The 17757-nt window shown below is 37.3% G+C and overlaps 1 protein-coding gene across 10 annotated transcripts in view; it reads right to left on the bottom strand.

The window, feature by feature from the left end:
• ANKRD31 (ankyrin repeat domain 31) overlaps positions 1-17757 on the bottom strand; it is a 64110-nt gene that overhangs the window by 22334 nt on the left and 24019 nt on the right. For 5 of the 10 annotated variants that reach the window (XM_064405570.1, XM_064405573.1, XM_064405574.1 and 2 more), the window contains 9 exons: positions 17048-17192; positions 15507-15568; positions 12686-12848; positions 9046-9231; positions 8112-8254; positions 5378-5537; positions 4868-4950; positions 4039-4123; positions 1854-1950 (listed from right to left, as the gene is read on the bottom strand). In XM_064405570.1, coding sequence (XP_064261640.1) covers positions 1854-1950; positions 4039-4123; positions 4868-4950; positions 5378-5537; positions 8112-8254; positions 9046-9231; positions 12686-12848; positions 15507-15568; positions 17048-17192 — 1124 coding nt within the window. The remainder of the gene's footprint in view (positions 1-1853; positions 1951-4038; positions 4124-4867; positions 4951-5377; positions 5538-8111; positions 8255-9045; positions 9232-12685; positions 12849-15506; positions 15569-17047; positions 17193-17757) is intronic. The other 5 variants (XM_064405571.1, XM_064405575.1, XM_064405576.1 and 2 more) reach the window with 5 other exon arrangements.

Here is a 17757-nt window from a genome sequence, read left to right as displayed (position 1 = left end):
CCTGCCCACAAAAGCAACAATGGAAACATCCTCATCAGCTGGCCTAGCAGCATCTGTTGAATAGGATGGTTAGGTGAGTGCTCACCACATGAACAATCTTGAGTCCTTTTCACAAGGAAGTAAAAAGGGGCCTTGTGAGAGCTAGAGTCATGAAGCTGCCAATTCGCACAGTCCATGCTCACACTAAGATGAGCAATCCCGACATTTTAATTGTTCTCACAAGAATTAAATGTCTGCAAGCTTGCTTCAAGCTGTTTTTTAAATGGCTCTTGTTGGCCATTGGCTGAACACTCCTAATCTAGGAGTGCTGAAGAAACAAATCAGAGTCAGGGACACTCCAAGTAGTGCCTTGAGTTGCTATTACTTTCCTCCATGACTGCAAAATGAATGTAATTACTCAATACCCCCATTTCCTAATTTCTGCTTAGGTAGCGTGGCTCCATGAAGGGAAAAGTCCTGCTTATCAAACCTAATTTCCTTTTAAAACAAGGTAAACCACCTAGCTGATCAAGGGAAGCCAGGTGATGTAATCTTGGATTTCATTAAAACTTTTGATACCCTCTCTCACAGGATCCTTCTGGACAAAATGTCCAGATAAACACATCACATGATGAGTGAGCAACTGACTCACAGGTCAGGCTCAGAGGCTTCTAGTGAATGGTGTGACATCAGGCTGGTGACCTGCCACAGGGCTCTGTGCTCTTCAATGTCTTTACATCTTCACTAATACCTTGGATGCAGAACTGGAAGGGACACTAGGCAAGTTCACTAACAATACAAAACTGGGAGGAGCTGTTGACTCCCTTGAGAGCAGAGAGGGCCTTGCAGAGGGACCTCAACAAATCAGAGCAGTAGACAATCACCAATCATGTGAAGTTCAATAAGGAAAGGTGATGGATTCTGCACCTGGGATGAGGCAAGCCTGAATGTATGGACAGACTGGGAATGAGAGGCTGGAAAGCAGCAACATGGTAAAGGACCTGGGGGTCCAAGTTGATGGCAAGTTGAACATGGTCAGCAGTGCCCTGGCAGCCAGGAGGGCCAGCCGTGTCCTGGGGGCATCAGCCAGGCAAGGGAGGGCATTGTCCTGCTCTGCTCTGAGCTGGGGCAGCCTCACCGCGAGTGCTGGGGGCAGTTCTGGGTGCCACAACAGCCTAATGTAAGACATGGGAGTGTCCAAAGGAGCACCACGAGGATGGTGAAGGGCCTTGAGGGGAAGCTGTATGAGGAACAGCTGAGGTCACCAGGTCAGTTCAGCCTGGATGACACTGAGGGGAGACCTCATTGCACTCTAGATCTTCTTGTGAGGGGAAGAGGAGGGGCAGGCACTGATCTCTTCTCTGAGGTGGGAGAAGCAACAGGACCCAAGGGAACGGCCTCAATTTGTGTCAGGGAAGATTTAGGTTGGATATCAGGAAAAGGTTCTTCACACAGGGAGTAGCTAGGCACTGGAACAGGCTCTCCAGGACAGTGGTCACAGCACCAAGCCTCTTGTGTTTGGACACTGCTCTCAGGCACAATGGGAGAGTGCAGCATAGGAACTACACTAAGTGATCCTTGTAAATCAGTTCCAACTCAGCATATTCTGTGATTCTGTGTTTTTCCACACATTTTGTACTGTTCACTACCTAATTTCAATGCTCACTGTGAGCACAGCAACTGATTAGTATGCATTAGCTAAATCCTGAAGTTCTTCTGAAGTTCTTCTTTCATGTAACTGAGGTAGCTGAAGCCAATACCGATAATGCTCCCAAAAAATCTGAATGAAAACCACATATGCCACTATACGCTCCTTCTATTACTACAACTGCAAAGAATAGCTTTCTATTAATACAATCCTTGTATTCTATTACCTGTATTTTTTAGCAAGGGTATCCCTCTCTGTCTTCTGGTTTGCAAGTATTTCATTCAAAGCACCTTGTATCTGAGACAGCTTTTGGATATAGACATCTGTTCAATGTTTTGAAATAATCAAAATTATGATGGCAATAAGAAATAGAAAATATTTCATTAATAGCATTTTTAGTGCAGCAAATACACAGCCAAAGTATAAAGACACTGCTAGAGCAGTACCTTATACAGTAATGCATGCTGGTAGCTCCTTACAATTGGAGCACTTTTAATGAAATTCTTATAGAAATAATTAAATACAAGTTTAACTTGAAGAATTTCTCAGAAGTACTGAAAAATTTTGAAGTGCAAGTACCTTGTTTGGGAAATTGTTAAGAGAAAAAGGAATAAATTAAAGAACTGCCCTATGGATGATAAGCCCTGAAAATTTTCAAATTCTTTGTGTTGCAAGTAGCTACATAACATGACAATTATACTGAGGCTACCTGCAGAAGTTACATAATCTTAACAAGCTGCCTAAAACTTTCATTTGAAGTACTACAAAATAGCTTAATGAACCTAGAATTTTTGAAGTTGCATACAAAGGTAAAAGCATGTCAGTTCCAGTTTTACATAATTTCTAACTCATATAATAAAGTTAAATGATAAAGAAGAGCAATTATAAATTCTTCTTTATACACCCTAGCTCTTAGATATATAACTTGAGGGTTAGAAGTCACAACCAGTGACTCCCTGGGATAATTTGCTAAAAATTGTAACCTAATTCCTGAAACTCTAAAAGTCAATACAAGCTTTATATAATCAGGAAAAATGAGAAATTACAATATTAAATTGGAATTTGTAAAATGTTTCCCCAAAACTTCTTCACAGTACCTACCAGTATTTGCCTACTTAGTAATATGTAAATATTGCTCTTATTAAGGCAGTTTAATAGTAATTTTGTATCTGTTATTTGTAGTAGATTTCACTGCATGGAAATACCTTGAGATTTTAGTCTACTTTCTTTTGTCTTACTGAGTCTTGTGCCTCATCAATAGTAATGACTTTGACTTAGTTTAAGAGGTGCTACATTACTAATGCTTTTGTCAGTAGTGGTAACAGATCACCATGTTAATTTCTCTCATACCCCTGAACAAGAGAGGTCTGATTACACATGAAAAGGAGTAGTCTGATAGATTTTGCTCATTCACAAAATTATACTGATGTCTGTGCACAGACGTCTGTCGGTTGTACCATCTACCTATTTGTCAAACATTTTTCAAGAAAACACCTATTTTAATTAACAGTCCATACCCCATAAATTTGAGGTTGAAGCTACCCATATAATTCCACATTTCACATTTATTTTTAAAAGGATAAATTTACTTGTAAATACCATTTGAAAGCTCCAGCCTGTATTTAGCAATACAAATTTAAAAACAAAACCTTTCTTTCTGTCAAGAAGCAAAACTGTTTCATGAGTATGAGATGCTCCAATTAAACAGCCCTGCCTAGGGCAGCTGGGGAGAAAGACCAAGGTAAAAGGCATCCTGGCAGCAAGCGATGCCTCTTGAAGCATCATGGCATGGATACAATAGACTTCAACAGCTACACAGCAGCAGCATCACAATCACCTGCGAAGTCACTGTCACTTAGTAACTTCTTGAGATTAATCTGAACTGAGATTTGATAGCCTAAGACAAATTACACTTCGGGGCCTCAGCATCTCTGAAACTGCTCATCATTCACATTGTCTGCTGTAAAGAATCCTCTTTTTTCCTCTCATAATTTACGTTAGGCTCCTGGAAGTTTAGTCACACCAGAATAAAAATGCTGCATCTGCTACTTTACCTACAGACATAGCCATTCTTGATCATGCAGGGGCTCATGTGCTCATAATTGAATAATGCTGCCAGAAGTATGCATTATTATCTAAGGATCCCTTTTTATATAATTATGTTGACTTGAGACACATGCCTCCAAGTGACATGCCTTCCTTTTCTGTCATAATATTCATTCCTGTGCAACAGAAAGTACTTCGGGAAGTGCCCACACCTGAGAAGTGTTATTAAAATCTTATTCTCTGAAGCTCTGTTTTCCAGAGGAGATTCAAATATATAATGTGCGATGATGTTTTAAAAGCAGTTATATTGCTAAAGATATTTGGCACCCACTAAAAATAGGTGAAACACTTCAATTTATGTCTACCTGCATCTTTCGAAGTTCTCAACTCAAATAGCAACAGTTCTTCCTGCTTCTTTTCTGTATCCTGTATGGCAGCAACAGACTCCTGCTAACACAGAAATTACCATAAGAAGTAGAGCCAAGTGCACCATACAAAACACGCCATGACACATGGCCTGCAGTTTAAGTGGACTCATGTAATTCCAGGTGGGGGATTACTGTGTAAAGGCAACAGGGCACTGGCAGAACAGAGGTACATAGTGCCAAGAACATGCTCTTCAAAGGGCTATCACAGCCTGGGTTTGCTGTGGCATTCAAACTAGTCCATGCTCAGAGTCCTCTAGAAACCTCTGAGTGCACAGCAAAGATTGGACAGTGAAATTCACCATGACAGGATCATGTAGACAATGTAGACATAGGTTAGAGACACCAGGAAAAGCTAACAATTAGTGTTGTTCTGTGTTAAGATAAACAGTATCTAAATATCTTCACCATCGTGATGACAACTCATTACTGTTTCAAAAGAACCATTCTGAAAATGTGATTAAAAGCTTCAGATCTCATGACCTTTTTTCCTATTTTTATAAGCAATAAGAAATATGTGTCAGTATTGACTACCACTTCCACAATAAACTTAAATACACAGAAATTATGAACAGAGAGAGGTGATAATAAACATTCATATATGTAAACCACAATTTACCTACTATAACTCTCTGCATTATGCTGTTTTTACATACATTTCAATGGATTTTTAATTTAAATTATCTATATATATTTTTCAGTCAGCATATGTCACTATGCAGTTGTATATACCACAGAGCAGTTTAACAAAACTGTAATCTATACTTACCACACTGTATTTCTCATGTTGTGTCTCCAAAGCTGCGTCATCATTTTTATAGCAGTCATAACAATGGCGTTTTGATTTCCCCTCTCCACAATTAAGAAAAAATAAATTTAAAATTAAAATTAATTTGAAGGAGTACCATAGGCTGGATTAGCTAATATAGGTTAAAAAGATGAAATGGCAGATCAACTAGTGAAAAGTATCTCATATATGCAAAAGAGGTCAAATTTAGGTAGCATAAAGAAATGAAAGCTACTGCTTTCAAAACTACTCTTTTCTCTTCCTGTGAAGAGAAATATGGGTAATAACTAAACTCTGAATATCCAAATATGTTCTTTTTACCTCATTCTCTCAGAAAAAACAAAACCCATCCACAAATACTATTTTCTTAAATAAATAAATAAATAGCATTCAATAGTTAACAAAATTAAAAGTGTCACACTGCTTGAATAGTGTGATTTTTCCTTAACACTACAAGGTAATACTATGATTTATATTACAGAACTAACATACCAGTAACTTGAACAGTTTGAACAGGAAGTACAGAGTCCATAGCACCATACGACTTCAACAGTTCTTTCATTTCTTCATCACAAGCCTGATTCAAAGCACTTTCTCCTGAACCATCCCTCTCATTGGGATTTGCTCCATGCTGCAGCAGAATCCTGGCTGCCTATTATGCATTTTTGTTATTTGTACAGTGGTAATTCTTGTTATGGACATATTATACAACTACATGTGTTACATCTAACATACATCACAAATAATACAGGTTCTCTAGATACTTTAAAGAGTATATAAAGTAAATAAGATACTCTACGATCATTATACTTGCAACCAAATTAAACAAAACAAGTAATTGGCTATTGTCAACACAGATTTCTATCTTACCTTTCTTACATTTTTTCCATTAAAATACACAAACAACTCACAAATTTTCACAAAACACGTAATTTTTACAGTACTAATTTTTATGTTTTATGGTTATACAGATCAATTACAAAACACCACATATCTAAATTAAAAGGAGCTTGTCAATTTGCATTAAGACCAAAGTGCAGAATAGAAGTGCATTTCTTCCTTTAACATTGGTTTTTGTTTCATGGACTGATATTTTTTTTTTCCTAATTCCAAAAAACTTGCAAGTTTGCTTAATCGCAAAATGTGGAAATCAGATTAGTGGCATCAGTGGAATCATCTACCCCCTAAATTCAGATTATATGAAAGTACTGATGAGGTCAGACCTTGGATGGTGAAGGAATTTTCATACATATGACTTCTCAGCTTTAGCATTTCTTCTTATTTCTTACACTCAGAGTGCAGTTAAGTAGGAAAATGCATTAAAACAAGAATGCTGACTCAAAGTTTAGGATGTTCTCTGTTGGTTTTCCCCCAAAATACTGAATAATACACTTATACCTTTGCAAGAACCCTACTGATAGTTTGGCTCCAAGCCTATGAAATCATCCCCTTTGTTTTACCCTTGCTCACAGAAAAAGATAAATTTGATGAAACATGAATTGTCCTGACAGAAATAGAAGAAGTATGTTTGAGGCAATGTGGCATCACCTTTACACTTCAGGTCCCCAGAACTCACTCTGTCAAAGAACATTTTATTTATTTCTGTGCAGCGCTAGGCACCACAAGTTAAGAAGTTTGTGAAGGTCCTTGAATGTGCCCAGAGGAGGGCAACAAAGCTGGTGAAAGTGCTGAGAGACATGTTCTGTGAGGAGCCACTAAACACTTTGGGCTTGTCTAGTTTGGACAAAAGGAGACTTAGTGGCCTCACTGCTCTCTACACCTTCTTGAGCATGGAAATGGGGAGGAAGATACCCATCTTCTCCCCCTGGGATCCAGCGACAGATGAGTGGTAATGGGTCTAAGCTGTGCTAGAGGAGCTTGCTAGAGAGGTGGTCAATGTCCCAAGCCTGTCAATGTTTAAGGAACATTTGGAAAATGCTAATATGATTTAACTTCCAGTTGGCTCCGAAGGGATCTGACAGTTGGACTAGATAATCACAGTAGGTCCATTTTAACCAAAACAGTTTGTTTACAGAACCACAGAATGGTTTGGGTTTAAACTAAAAAATAATTTATTTTCAAACAACAAGCTCAGAATCTGTTCTTTACAAAAACAGGTTTTTTTACAATGAAGGTAGTGAGATACTGAAACAGACTGCTCACAGAAGTTGTGGTTACCTCTCAAGAAATGTTTGAAGTTCAGTAGGACAGGGCTTTGGGCAAGCTAAGCTAGTGAAAAAATGTCCCATCGATGACAGGGGCTGTTATGGCTATGTGCTACTCTCCTCTCCCGATTAAGCCACAACCAGCAGGGGCAGTGGTGATAGATGCACATCCAGCCTACTCCAGACTTTGCAGGGGACAAAGGGCACTGTCAACAGTGACTCAGGCATCTTATTGGCATGCAAATATGACCGTAAGTCAATCACCTTACTTCATAAATAGTGCACAGCCCAGGGCCCCTTGAGCTCTCTCTCTCAGGAATGGGCTGCACACCAGGACCTCCCCTTGAGTAGGGACACATCTCAGCATTACTCCTCGAGGCAGAGAAATTCCTGCCACAACAGATTCTCCATAATTGATGCTAAACTTTGAAATCTTACTTAAGTGGTAGAAAGGATTGATTGTGAACATAAACTGCTGACTGAGTCTGGAATGAAATCTGGATCTAGCCATCTGAGAAGGAGTTCTGAAAGCGAGGGGGTCCTTTCTGAACATCAGAAAGGTCATGACTCAACAGAAGGTCCCTCCTTACAGCTGGGACCCTGTTCTCTATGCAGTAAACAACAGAATTGTGTTAAACAACTGTCACATTTATCAGAGAACTTTGTTCACTGTTTTGTATCACTAAAACATAATTCTTCTCTCTTAAGTGCAAAGTACATCACTCCCATCTGCGGCAGCACTGAACTATCAATAAATTGAGAATCTTCAACTCTAATACTCATTTTAAGAAGCCCAAACCAGACAAAGAACCACAGGGAATTACTGAATTTTTATGATTTGTCTGTTGTACTAAAGAAGTTAATTAACTGTACAATTTCAAGTGTCACTGTTGAAGAATATTTTTCTCTAACTTTTATCACTTTAAAGAATACTGGTTTATTTCCTAAATGCAAACCTACACTAAAATTGTGTTTGTAACTTTAATGAAATGGGGATTTTGTTTTGCTCACCCTCTGCTGGAAATTTGTGTTAGGAAATTTTACATAAAAGAAAAATGTACCTCCAAATAATTGCCAGAAACAGCATCGTGTATTGGTAAAACACCACAGAAACTTCTGCAGTTAACATCAGCACCTGCTTTCAGTAATTCTAAGATCACATCAGTAAATCCTCCATTAGAGGCTTCATGAATTGCTGTCCAACCTAATAAAAGCAAGATAAAACAGTATGCATCTGATCTGGAAAGATCCACAAAGGTCATTAATTAGTAACTCTACATTTTGCTGCATTTAAGATAAATCTTACACAAATAATCATTAGGAAAGGCCAAGATAAATGATTTTGTGTGCAATTCAGTTTACTTCAAAGAAAAGCTCATCCAATATTAAGCAGAAAAACATTGCTTTCTTTTCTACTGCAGTAGAAAAATAATAGAAGAAACAAAACACTGGAGTAGAAAAACTCTAAAAACTCAGAAGCACAATATTAATAATCTGATTTCTAATACCAGTAGCATTTGATAATATCAAGTCTGCCAGACTTGATAGTATAGAATAGTATCTATTTTAAAACTATGAAAATAGAAGCATGCTATATATTTAGGCAGGAAAAAGGAAAACATAATCTTGTCATCTGGTTTTTGTTCTTATTTTGTAGGGAAATAAGACCTGTCTGAATGTGCTTCACACATGCATATACTGATGCACATAAGCTCCACCAAACTTTCAAGCTCACTTCTGTACACATCTCTGAAAACATGCTCTTCAGCAGAGGAAAAAGACCCTTCTGAGAAACAGTCTGCATTACCTCTATACTGACATGAAAGCTATGTAATCACTTGGTGTGCTTGTTTAATGACTTCCTTTCCTCCTCAAAATTTTAAGTCAAGAATCTGTAATTTTATTAAAATGATGCAAACGATATAAACATGTCTATACTACAGATTATGTAAAATTGTGGTATAAAACAATCTCCTAAGGGAGTAATTTTTAAACCTGCATAGTCCTGTTCATTGACAGAAATTCCAGATGATATTAGAGTCTTCACCAAAGACACATCTCCTCTCTTAGCAGCAGTATGCAGCTGAGTTTCCCCTTTTGCATTTCTCCTAATTTTCATCTTTCTCCCAGCTCTTGTCTTACAGGTACTGTGTACAATTACAGCTTCTTCCCTGGTAGATGCTAAACATATTGGGTGTTCATTAGAAATTTTTTTCACAAAGAATGCTTAGGTGTAAACAGAAAATTAAACTTCATAATTCAATTGAATTACTGTAAACGTGTGTAATACTGTTGCTTTAATTATTCAATAACATTAACTGACTATAGCAAAAAGTTAAAAGGTGCTGTGGTAGGTCCTGTGCAACAGGTCAGATGACAAGCAGATCCTCTACTTAAGAATTTCTAGTTAAAACTTAGATGATTCAAAAAGGGTACAACAAATTATGAAGACACAAGAAAGGTAACAAAGTTGAAATTTTATACTGTATAGAGATAGAGAATATGTTAGGTTTCTCCATGGACTGCTTTGAAGTTACCAGGCTGCTAAATATATAAACTACACACGTAAAGATATGCAAAAAAATATTAAAAAATGTGGAAACTTTTTATTGCACTTCTCCTTATGACTTCCTAATTCTGTATCAGAAAAAAGATAGGTGTGTGATTTATATATAGGTAGGCATATATATGTGTGTGTATATATATACAGCTTGATGAATATATATATATATATATATACACACATTCACAAAAGTTGGGATTTTTACAGCTATGATGTGAAAAATTTCTGAAGATTACAGTCATTGAGTAATATTTAGTGGCATAGACACTCTGTCATTTAAACCTGTGCACAACTGGACCCATAACTGCAAATAAACTTATTTCTTATTGGTTCACAAAGCAAACAGCATTCACTTTAATGATATCATGTGGTCATCAAAGAGGTTCTAATTCTGAAGCTTCAGGTAACAGATCTACCAAATTCTATGAGATACAACAGAAAAAGGAGATTAACAAAATATTTATTATGTGTATAGAGTAAGGACAACCCCCTCTTCAAACTGGGTACCAAAGAGATAGGATATATAAATCCTCCAAAGTTCTTTCATCCATGCTAAATTTTTTTAAACTCCTGTTCCTTTTATTAGAAGATCATACTTCCCAGATATTTTTGAAGAGTTTACTGTATTCTTTCTCTGATTTCTTGAAAATATGTAATTTATTCAAAGAACACAGAAGCTTATGCTTTTCAATGAGCATTCTGCAACTCTTATCCATGGGAGTTTTTTTCCCTTTTTATTCCTATGAACAATTAGTTGCTGCATCTTCCTCATCTCATTAAACAAGCTCTTTTCAGTCAGCATTATCCATTAGTAGCCAACATCTTCTGTACTTGACACCTGCCTTTCTTCAGGTACCTCCTGCCTTCTGGAAAATTGGCTTTTCCAATGTTTCATTCAAAGTAAACTACAGAGCTTGTCATACAATTTGGAAGAATATGAAAGACAGACTGAAGTGATAGTAGAGACAAACATACAGTGAGGATATACCCATCTTGGTTTTAAAGGAGCTCACTGTAGGCTGTTCAAACCTGTGAGAAAGCCTTCAGGCAACCCTCTTTCTACTGACACTGCTTGGCCTACTCTCTACTGGCAACAAGAAAAACTCAAGAGCTCCTTTTTTAAATGAAAACTTGAGATTCTAGAGCACACAAAGGCATCACATTGTTAAAATACTCATCCAATCTAAGACCTACTTTACTATAAGATAATGTATTGTCTTTTGTCTAAAAGCTTCTGAACTCCCAAAGCAATAATCCACTTTCTAATTCTTCCTTTTCTTCCCTTTTGACTCATGGGAGAACATCCTAGGGATTTTTTAGAGACGTTGAAGAAAAAAAAGGGCCTACAACAGCCCATTAAGCTAATGAACCTTGGCAATATTGGCTGCAAGTTAACAGAAATAATTGCAAAGTTTTCCAGTTAAATTGCCATGCACAACAGTTTGCTTCATGGCTGTTAGGAAACATTTGCAAAAGCATGATGGGACATTGTTTTGTGAATTGCAGAATACTGGTTCACTGTGGGATGCATTGCCAGGTGGGTCACGAGAAGGAAAGATCCAGATCTTGGCAAATACAAAGTTCAGTCAGCACAGTACAAAGATAAAATGAAGAGATTACCGTAACTAGCAATCAGGTTGAATTAGGCTGATATACCTCAGCAACTTCAAGGACATTGTCCTTCCAATACCTCCACATGGGTCTATGAGCAATTATTTCCACAGGCTGAACTATAAGAAAAGAAGGAAGCTGTCTGTATGTTCCTTCTGTATAAGCAGAATGGAAATATTGGGAGCCTAGTAAGTGACTGACTGTAGATGTAAGTGACACTGTGTCACTTGTGAAGAAAATATTTTATTCAATAATAGAATAATATAAGGAAGACCAGTGGTACATAGAAGCAATCAGATGGGATAAAAAGGCCAGTTAATGACAAAAAAGTATAGGAGAGCAAAAAATCTGAAAACCCCAGAAGTCAGAAAATATCATCCCATTTTTCACTTTATTTCTACAGCAATCTGAATGCCATTGTCCTGGACTCCAAATTTACTACTGCTTTCAACTGTATGAAGGGCTATACTTTCTTGCACCACCTCTGAAATGGCAACACTCTCCTGGTAATGAAGGGAGTAATTAATTTTATCAAATAAAATATTACCTGAAGAATCCCTTATGAGGAAAAAAGTAGCCTAGGATATGCTATCCCAGAGAAGACCAAAATATAAGACACATGTTTGAAACAAAGCTTTTTAAAATCATAATGGCACAAATAGGAGGCAAAAAAGGTTTTAAGAGGGGAGGGATCCTATCAGATCTACAGGTTCTAGTTTTAGCAAGTCTTGAGTACCATGATTCTCCGGTTCCAGAAAGAACCAAAGTACACACAATGAGTGCCAGCTTTATCAAAAAATCTGTAAGTGAAAATATTTAGAGGTTAAGATGATTTGGAGCAGAGCTACAAGACAAATGCAAATCTTAGACATGGGATGAAAATGCTAAACAAAAAACTGCATGTGCAGGCAGAAGAGAATACAACTACCGGAGGATGCTAGATGCTTATTCTCTTGGAAGTAGGTTTGTATCTACACTACAGCTAACTCAAAGGTACCAGTACAGAGTCCATGCTGATTTGTGCCTGATGAGGCTATATTCTATATATTATCATATTCTATAAAATATAAGTTGATCTTTGTGTGCCAAATATATGGAGAGTTCTGTTCTTTGATCTGTGACATGAAAAACAGTTAACTAAAGACTGATCAAATGTTATTTTAAACTGCTGTTTATGTAACATACTTAAGTAAGGATAAGCTTGAAGTTCTCACTTATGATCCTGCATCCCCTCAACCATAATGCTAAAAGACTGATGAACGTAACATAAACAAAACGTGCATTCTGTAAAATGGAGCACAGACATTTCTGGAACTATTTAGGTATTCACTACAGTATTTGCTCAACATGCTATATGTTTCTTGTCAAACTTTCCCTTACACATTTCAAAAAAGCCTTCTTCATGTACATTTAGAAAAAAACTCCAAACCTCCACTGGTTTATAAAGTATTAACTTTTCACCTGACTTCTTAGATATTTGCTGTTTTGATGCTTTACTCAATTGTGATTGATTAGATGAAAGCTTCTTATTGCTGCTACTGGAATATGAGGCTGCCTTTGCTTTTTGGCTCGTCTCCTGAGGATTTGCACATGCTGGTTCTGACTCCTCTGTCTGTAAGGAAATCTATCAAAACAAAGGCAAAGAGAGTTTTAAACTCAGGGCTGGTCCTTTAGTTTTATTTCCATTAACATCAGATTATACTTGATTTGTCAAGTTTTGCAAAAAATCATTGTGAAGGTGCTCTCATATTGGTATTTAGACTCCTGTCACTCAAACTACCACGGTTACTCTGCATGAGACTGTGTTGTTCCCTGTCACATCCTGTTGTAACTTTAAAACAGATACATTGTGAGAGGAAGTCAAAGCAAATCAGTATTGACTGAGAATCAAGTGCTCTTAGACAGCTGTGAGAAATGGATTTGTAAAGGATTCTCAAAACCTGGCTGAAAGCTCATACAGCTTTATACATCTGTATGCAAACTCTGAGATAAGGTGTGATGACTTAGAAAGGCCATGGAATAGAGACGGCATTGTCAAGAGAGATTGAACTAGAAACAAGTTTCAAATGACGGTCTAGCAAAAAGGCCAGATATTTTTGAGAATTAGAACTGTGAAAGATGCATTGCAGCAACAATATGTGTTGCTGCAATGCATCTTTCAAAAAGCCAATATGCTGAAAAGCATTTATAAGGTACCCAGGAAATAGGTTAGCTTCTGACAGAATGGCATACAGTCTTACATCTCTTGTGTGACCCTTCTACAAGAATGATAACGGAATGAAATCTTTTAAAACTCCTTTTAGTTGCCCCGTCTTTGTAGAGCTGAGATTTTGCACCAAACAGTCTGAGAATGTTGTGCACACACTTTGTCTCCAGAAACCATGGATGTGAGATAACACAAATCAGTCACCTCCTCCCCTTTACAAAGAAGTTGCTGAGCTTCCACTAGTGCTCCCCTTTCACTCTGCAAATGAATTTTCACTGTACCACTACTGAATTACATTCATGTTGCAATACCACCTGATAGCTCAGTTTCACTACAACATTAAGTGAGATGTGACAATTATGAACAGACACAGCAATAGTCTGGCCCATTTCACTAGGTCATGAGGTCATTATTTTCATAAGGAAAATATGCTTTCCATAAAGTTCTTTGGATTGTAAGAGGAACTATACTTAAATCCACATGACATGAGATATTATTTCTGAATAGTTTTATTCTTCATGTAGCCTCTGCGATAAGAATAGCTTTTTTTGATCTTGTTGTTTTATTTTTAAATTTTCTGCCTTCAGAGAAAAGAGCTTTATTACTGTGTTTTCCACCAAATTTGTTTTTCTGCTTTGTTCATGTTTAGCAAAATTTCCTTTGATGCTCCAGTATTATCACGTTGAAGTACACTCGCATTTGATTCTATCTCCAAAACAGGCCATATAATTAGCTTAATTTTCTGATAAATTCCTTTATTATATACTAAAAGAAAACTGTGCTGCTATGAAATTAACCGATTTCCTCTGTGCTGCTTTTTTGAAGTACCAAGAAATTGAGGAACTGAGAAACATGTATAATCATGTAAAAATTCATGGGCAAAATACAAGAATAAATTGAATTACTGAAGTGCTTTAAACTCATATTTTTTTTTTAAATTGAATCAGTTTGAATTAATGACCTGCCTTTAAAACTGCCTTGCTTCTGTGGTCATAAACCAGAGCTCTAGTTTCACATTTCTGACAATCCTGTCTGCAATTATTCTAGAAAATTATAAAGACAGGTAAATAACGCATCAAAACCTCACAGAATTAACTCATGCTAATCTCAAGCTGGGCCAAAGGCCAGTGAGTATCTAGCATTATCCTTCTGATTACTTTATATCTGGAGACAAAACCAGAATACACACTGCAACATCTGATACAACTACTGAAATGACCAGTTACAAATCTACAGTAATAGGTTTACATAATTGTTTCCAGCACCATCTTTATCAACCACCTAATGTTTTAAAGCATAGTCTAAGACTATACACAATGAATGCTGTTACACAGTAATATTTCAAAGGATGCATAGACTACACAACTGTGAGTAACAAGGACAGTTATCATCACCACATAAAACTTCAAAAGCTCCAAAAGATATATCTATGCACACTACATCCTACATTTCAGATATTATCTGTTATCATTGTTGAAAGGAAGAAAACACAGAGAAAATGCAGCTCTTAATGCTAAAAGCTGTTGCACTATATGCAAACACTGACCCAAGTGACTGATCACAGTGTCTTGTCTTCACATGACGCACCAGGTCCCTTATCCTGCTGAGACTTCACAGTATAATTGTGCAACACCTACGCAAGACAGTGTATTCCCAACCCTTTTCTCTCAAAACCCAGCAACCCCTACTCTACAGAGGCAACATAACTATCCTACTGCTACAAGCCAGGCAAAAAATGACAGTTTCAGTAAGGTTTCTGCAAGTAAAAACAGGCACTGACATACCACGCTTCCTGTAATTAGCTCTGCAGCAGCATGTGCAAAAACAGCAAGAACCACCATCCATGAGACATCTGCCTCTGTTTTGCATCCTCATGAGGCTGTACCTTATCCCTAGTGCTAGTAAGGATGAACTTAACATTGACTATCACTCTCAGTCCCTGCTGGACACATCTAGTACATTGTGTGCTGGAATTGAAACGTACTTCAGAAACAGGCATCCCCTTTAGTTTACTGAAGACTGTCAGCAAACTCCTAACAATTTATGATCAAATCAGACTTCTTTGTAAAGATATACCTGGTGCTGGTTTGTATCTTCTATGCCTTGAGTATTTAACATGTTCTTTGAATTGTCTCCACCTGAAATGCAAACGAAAGACAGAAAGAAACCAGAATTGAAGCAGTCATAATTTACTTTACATATCTTATGTCTACAATATTGCACGTAACATTACTTACAATATTTAGCTTTCAAGAAAAATTACCAAGCCATAAGGGTTTTATTGGAATCCAAAACATATCAAGATACAAAATATTTATCAAATTTTGGAGTCTAATCTTTGTTGCAAATAGCATCTTGTTCAAATCACGTTTCAAATTTTCTTCATGGTTAGTGTCCTGAGCATTTCCTTGTCAAACTCAGTGCAACCTCTGGCTCCTCTCTGTTAAGACTTCAAGTGTGCTTCAGGAGACCCAAGGAACCTCAGAGCAGCAGGCTGAGAGCCCTCACTAGCACCCCATCTATCTAATCTTCATGTCACCAGACAGCATCTCAGGGGCAAGTCTGATATTATCTCAGTCTCCTTTCATAAGTTAGCTATGTCAAGGAGCCCTGCTAACTTATGAGCAAAGACCCTCTTCCTTCTGTGAGAAAGGTGAATGCCATCTGACACCAGAAGGCCCGGGTGTCAGATGTCCCTTTACTGGTGTCCAGACTGTCCCTTTACTGAAAAACCCAGAACTGTGGCAGTGATGTCAGCTATGGAGTCATGCATTAATAGATGGGATTTGTCTGTTTTTTCCAATGTCCCTGCTCACAACTGGAAGAAGAGAGGAAAAAGTTGCCTGTCTGAAGTCTCTTGATTATCCCTGGACTAGGCGTTACAGCTTTATTGCCACCCATGTGGAAAAGCAGGAATGGATAATAGTCTGAAAGATTGGGACTCATTCTGATTTATATATATTACAGACCACACTGGCCCATGTGTGTCTATGGTCTTAATCCTAGTTGTAATCAAGGCTTACCTTGTATCTGCTTCTGATCAAACAGCCTCCTCCAAACTTTCTTCACAATTTCACAAGTTCCCAAAAATGTACAAGACCCAACTCCCTCTTTAGCCAATCACTAGCTCTAATCCAACTTTTTCCTTACAAACTCACCAGCTGTTACCTACAGTGATATTTTCCTGTACCAGCCCAATTAAGGCTTGGCAACCCCTAAGTTCTAGATCTAATAGCAGTTTCCCATTTTTTCTCTTATGGATCCTTCAAACTTCAGACTTCATGCCACTTTAAAACAAAATTTTATCTCTACATCTAAACCATATCTCATCCATCAGCAACTCAAGCAATGCTGCATCTTCCATTTAGATATATAACTATTGTGTTCCACAACCTCATTTCAAATTTAAAGGTAACTCCAGCCCAAGAAAGAGCTGGATATTTACACTTTGTCAATGTACAGCAACTGTGGAGGGCAAGGAGTGCTCACTGTTAATTCAAGGCATCAGACAATGAAGGCCATAGAGGTACTAATAGTAATTAAGGAAATATAATTCAACAGATATTCTAAATTTCTCCATTTAGCAGTGATGATATGTCAGAGTAATTGTTTCCTACCTGCCACTAAGTGTCTTCTAGATTTTGCCACGTAACTTTTAAGAAGCTTCATCATAGATGGGTCAGAAGCTTCTTCTAATGCACACCTTCCCTTCTGATTTTTTAGTAAGGGATCAGCTCCATACCAAAGTAATAAGTTTGCCATCTAGAAAAATAAGTTTTTCAGATAATTTATTTTCTGACAGTATTTTTCAGAATCCTTATACAGGCTTCTCTCTCTTACACTTGACAACACGAGCAACTAAAATCAAATCTGTCTTTATTTTAGTTCATACACACCAAGCATTCCCCTAGATGCATCATTATCCTATAGTCCTATTATTTTTATAAATTGTTCCAGTTATTAACCTGATGCCATTGAAACAAGGTCTCTCAAAATATAGGGTAGGATTCATCCTCCCACAGCTCATAACTGGCAGAAAATAACAGGTGATTTTAGGGTTTGAGTCAGTTTATCCATCTAGGATATCTGCTTTAAGAGAAAATAGACTGTGCTCTAGATGTGTCTATTGTGACTCCTGTGACTGCAAGGGAACTTTTGACAGCTATTTCTCATGTACAATATGTATCTGCTCAAAGGAAACACATTCAGATGGTCTTGCTAACAACATTATGATTTTTGTACAAATATAAAGCCTGAATCTATTGTTACTCAAGAAATTACCACTAGCAAAATGTTCCATCAACCTTTGCAAAATACCTTTTTTAAG

The sequence above is a fragment of the Passer domesticus genome, chromosome Z (assembly GCF_036417665.1).
Source record: "Passer domesticus isolate bPasDom1 chromosome Z, bPasDom1.hap1, whole genome shotgun sequence".
Lineage (NCBI taxonomy): Eukaryota > Metazoa > Chordata > Aves > Passeriformes > Passeridae > Passer > Passer domesticus.
This window is presented reverse-complemented; position numbering and strand designations above follow the sequence as displayed.